We start from the raw sequence: 4903 nt of genomic DNA, 5'->3' as shown, positions 1-4903 counted from the left end.
AGGCAACAACTCCTATCACTGCACAAATGACTATAGTCTTTGCTAAACATTACATTATCAAATGTGACCAGATTTGAATGAGAGCCTGCCATCGCACAAATTCCAGCTTTTCACCAGAGGAGAAAACTTTTTCCAAATGAGTTAATAGCACAGGCAGACTCTTCACATACTAGAGCATGTCTGAAATAAGTGTCAGAGCTGAAATCGACATTTAAATATGAAATAAATGCTTAAAAATGTAGCTAGGTGTAATGTTAGAGACCACAGAAGTGAACCTTTCAAGCCCGTTTTCTCAAATCTCCAAAACTGGTGGGTCAAACTGAACAACCAATATGTCAATTTGAAGCTATGATTCCCTGCTTTCACATGACAGGAAAAAGCGAAAATTAAAAAAAATCCAATGGCAGTCCCTCAGTCAAATTTGGTCACAAATGGTTCTATAAATGTCTGCTCTACACAAGTTTAGTATGTACATGGTTCTATACATGCCTGCTCTACGTGTGTTTAATATGTAAAGGGTTCTATAAATGCCTACTCTACCAAAGTATGTAATGGAGTTGTGTTGCTGTGTTGTGTCTGTAGGTCATCAGTGTGAACAAACTGCAGCTGGCCAGCAGGCTCCATGTGAGTGAACAGACCTGGTCCACCATGGCCCAACACCTCACCCTGTCCCTGAGTGCTAAGGTACTGTACTGTCCCCTCACCCTGTCCCTGAGCGCTAAGGTACTGTACTGTCCCCTCACCCTATCTCTAATCTATTGTCCCCTCACCCTGTCCTTTATGCCTATCCTATCCCTTGACTCCTTCAAAAGCGCTCTCAAAGGGCACCTACGGACGGCTGCAATTCAAAGCTGGCCCCTGTAAATAAAGTCGGAGTCCCCCCCACCCCCTTTTCCCCTTACTTTATAGTGAATACAGTATGTTTTTCCCTTTTTACTTTCTTTATACAATGATTTCCTGTTTTTGAGTGGCGCTAGCCCATCCTATGTATACAGCTTTTGTCCCCACAAAATGTCTGCAACACAAACATTAAATGCCATTGACAATGAAGGGAAAATTTACTTGATCTTGTCTCCACACGTCTCATATTTGCCATCGACAATGAAAGGAGAAATTAGGTTAAATGTCAGCCAAATATGACGTAAAATGTCCGCAACACAAACATTAAATGACATTGACAATGAAGGGAAAATGTACGTCATCTTGTCCCCACACGTCTCATATTTGCCATCGACAATGAAAGGAGAAATTCAATCAAATGCCAAATATGACATACATTTGTGGCAACAGGCAACAGGCATTCTGATTGGTCATGCAGTATGAGATGATGCATGATAATGTACGATGATAAGAGCGCCCCTCACTTCACACGGGTGTGATTTTTTGTTATAGAAGTGTATTTGTACGTCTCTAAATGTTCTGATGAATTGAATCTTCTGAATAATTACACTTGTTTACAACAAGTGTAATTCTTTATCATGGTGTCGTCCACAGTTTGAAATGTACCCATTCTGCATACTGTGAAATATTATTTTCAATCAATCAAATCAATCAATCAATGCAATTTTTATATGCATACATATTGTAATATTCACTTTCTTTCTATTAACTGCAATGATGAGCCTGCACAAACCCATCTTACTTGTAATGTGATGTGACAATAAAGTTTGATTCTGATTCTGATCAATCAATCAATCAATCAATCAAGTCCCTGAGCACTAAGGTACTGTAATGTCCCCTAACCCTGTCCTTTACCCACCTTGCCCTGTCCCTGAGCGCTAAGGTACTGTACTGTCCTTTACCCCAACAAGCTCGCAGGGCGTAATTTCGTGCCGTGATGCAAGCTTGTACATCTGCCAGTTTTTTACATTTTCGGAAAACAATCTTGAAAGTGTGAGAACTACTGATTTAGAACACATCCGTACATTCGTAGAATCGGCCTCAATCGGAGTCAATGGTGGCGGGAAATGATTCGGAGGTCCTTGACATGAAAAGGTTTGAGGTAAGACAGTGATTGTCTTCAGGAAATGGCCTGGGTCTCCCTGATCAACCAATCCAGGGCCTCCCTGCGGCCCTGCCTCTCCAGCTCCGCCCCCACCGTCTCCCGGCACTTCCTGTGGTAGTCGTTGAGCCAGTGGCGCTCCCTGGTGTTGAGCAGCTGCGTGTCGATCATCCTGGCCTGGAAGGGGACCAGGGTGAGAGGCTCCATCGTCAGGCTGCCTCTGTTCCTGTAGTCGTACTTGGTCTCGGCCGGCACCACCAGAACCACGTTCTCCAGCCTGACGCCGAAGGAGCCGTCCTCGTAGTAGCCCGGCTCGTCGCTGACCACCATGCCGGCCTCCAGCGGCACGTCGTTAACTGTCTTGAAGCTGATGCCGCACGGCCCCTCGTGCACGTTGAGGAAGCAGCCCACGCCGTGTCCCGTGCCGTGCAGGTAGTCCAACCCCACCTCCCACAGCGCGGCGCGAGCCAGCGCCTCCAGCAGGTGACCTCTGGTCCCGTTGGGGAAGACGGCGGCGCTGACGGCAACGTGGCCCTTCAGCACGCGCGTGTAGCATTCCTTCTCGAAGGCGGCGGGCGTTCCGAAGTGCACGGTGCGTGTGACGTCCGTGGTGCCGTCGGTGAACTGCGCTCCAGAGTCGATCAAGTACACTTCGTGCGTTGACAGAGTCCGGTTGGTTTGGGGCACGGGTTTGTAATGTATGATTGCTGCGTTTGGACCGACGGCGGAGATGGTCGGGAAGCTTAGGCCTACGAAATGCTTCTGCTGACTGCGGAATTCCTCCGCCTTGTCCGCAGCAGAAATCTCGGTCACCGTGCCTCTTGGGATCTCTTTCTCGAGCCAAACAAATAGTTCACAAAGGGCGACGGCATCCTTGATGTGTGCCGTTCTCATGCCCTGAATCTCGGTGGCATTCTTCACTGCCTTGGCCAGGCAGAGCGGAGTGTTGGCGACAGGGCATCGGTGAACCCTGGGGATGAGCTGGGTGAGGGCGTGGCTGGCTTTGTCACAGATCCACACGCTGTCCTTGGCGTCCAGGGAGGCGCAGACGTTCTGGAGCTCGGTCCAGACCGAGTCGTACGGGCGTGTCTGGACGTCCAGCTCAGGCCTGTCTGGGGCATCGAGCTGCAGGTGGCGCCGCACAGCCGGATCGGCCAGCCGATTCTGGTCCACAAAAAGTATGACCGTGCTCGTCCCCACCAAGGCGTACGCAAAGAACACGGGGTTGTACTCGATGTCCGAAGCGCGGACGTTGAAAAGCCAAGCGACCTCGTCCAACGCCGTGGCAACAAACCAGGTGATTCTCCTCTCTGCCATCTTGGCTCGGAGGGCTGTGATCTTGTCTTGCCAAGACAGTCCGGAGTACTCCAGTCCAAGGGTGACTAGCGGTGTGCTGGGTCTGGCAGCGCGGTCCGCCCACACAACATCTATCAGGTTACTCTGCACCGCCACGAGAGAGTGGCCCGCAGCTCCCAGGGCCTCCGACATGCTTTTCCACTGGTCAGCAGCTATGATCCGAGGGTCCACACCCACTTTGGAGTTCTCTGGCAGAACGCTGATCAGCCAGTCCTCCTGGGTCGGCGTCTCCTTCAGCCCCGTCCTCATGAGGGTCCAGTTGGCGTCCATCTGCTGACCGGCCTGAAGGAAGTAACGTCCGTCCGTCCACATGGCTGCATGCCGCTCCGTCACGACGGCCGTGCCGGCGGAGCCATCGAACCCGCAGATGAACTCGCGTCTGCGGTCACACGGCGCGATGTATTCACTCTGATGTGCGTCTCCAGGAGGGACCACGTAGGCCTGGACGGGCCCAGATGAGTGCTTCCCATCCTTCATCACCTGGCGGAGCTGTCGGAGCAGCTCCGTGGTGACCTTCGGAGACGTGGCCGTGTCTTTGGAATACAACTCCTGCACTTCTTTGATCACCTCATGTTCATTTACACATGCGGAGGCTGCCATGTTAGCGTTGTTTGAAATGTATGTGCACCTTTATTTTTACTAGACACTATTTACTCTTAGAATATTGTAACTAGTAAAGTAGCTATTACTTTCTGTAAATACCGGTAGTTACTTTTTAAAAGTAACTTTCCCGATACTGAAGGTCAGTCATCTATGACGTATCTATGTTATATGCCTATATTTGGCCATAGTTCAATTACTAACATTGTTGCTTTCGGTTAGAATATCTCTAGAATATCATATCTCCATATTTCAACTTTATGTTTTTGTTTTATTAAGTAGTGAAAATAGCAGATCTACAAGCACACTTGTGGTGAAGATCGTCTGTTTTATTTACGAGATGTGGACATCATGCTGATGTGGACGTCGGACAACCACATCAGCCAGTCTGTGCCCAATCTGTGATGTCAGTCACCTATGATTTATTACTATTTACTATGATGTACTGTACTATTACTATGACATATATGTCATAGTACATCATTTATATATAAATGATGTATTACTATTACTATGATGTACTATTACTACGACGTATAAAAGATTTATTACTACTATGATGTACTATTACTTATGACGTATAAATGATTTATTACTACTATGATGTACTATTACTATGACATATGACATATAATGATGTATTAATCCAAACCTGAGAGAGGTTTTGTACGTCACGCTGCTAAAGGATAAAACCAATGTTCCTGCAAGGACCGGTGCCTAAATGACTGGCTCAATCGTCCTGTTAGCTAACGAGCTAGGCTATTCACCTTCAATCCGATCGAGCCTCCGGGTCGAGATCCGACGATGGCCGATGCGTTCGGCTGCTGCTCGGACACTCTTCAGCGTGCAGAGGTGGCAGCCATGACACCAGAGAGGAACGTCCCACCGGAAGGCCTGGAGGCGCGTTATGAGATCGAGAAGACCTGCGAGTTCATCGGCCGCGGT

At 48.5% G+C, this 4903-nt stretch overlaps 1 protein-coding gene across 1 annotated transcript; it reads right to left on the bottom strand.

Annotated features, from left to right (window-relative positions):
• Positions 1–2020: 2020 nt before the first annotated feature.
• Positions 2021–3886, bottom strand: LOC310860957 (xaa-Pro aminopeptidase 1-like; the record flags this gene model as incomplete). The annotated part of the gene is made up of 1 exon (XM_083768177.1): positions 2021–3886. Exon 1 carries the CDS (start codon positions 3833–3835, stop codon positions 2021–2023), a length of 1815 nt encoding a protein of 604 aa, XP_083624303.1. The 5' UTR covers positions 3836–3886.
• Between the last annotated feature and the right edge of the window lie 1017 nt (positions 3887–4903).

The sequence above is a fragment of the Protomyctophum parallelum genome, assembly GCF_964188405.1.
Source record: "Protomyctophum parallelum genome assembly, chromosome: 6".
In the NCBI taxonomy this organism is placed as follows: domain Eukaryota; kingdom Metazoa; phylum Chordata; class Actinopteri; order Myctophiformes; family Myctophidae; genus Protomyctophum; species Protomyctophum parallelum.
Note: the sequence above shows the minus strand (reverse complement) of the source record. Positions and strands in the feature narration are given on the sequence as shown.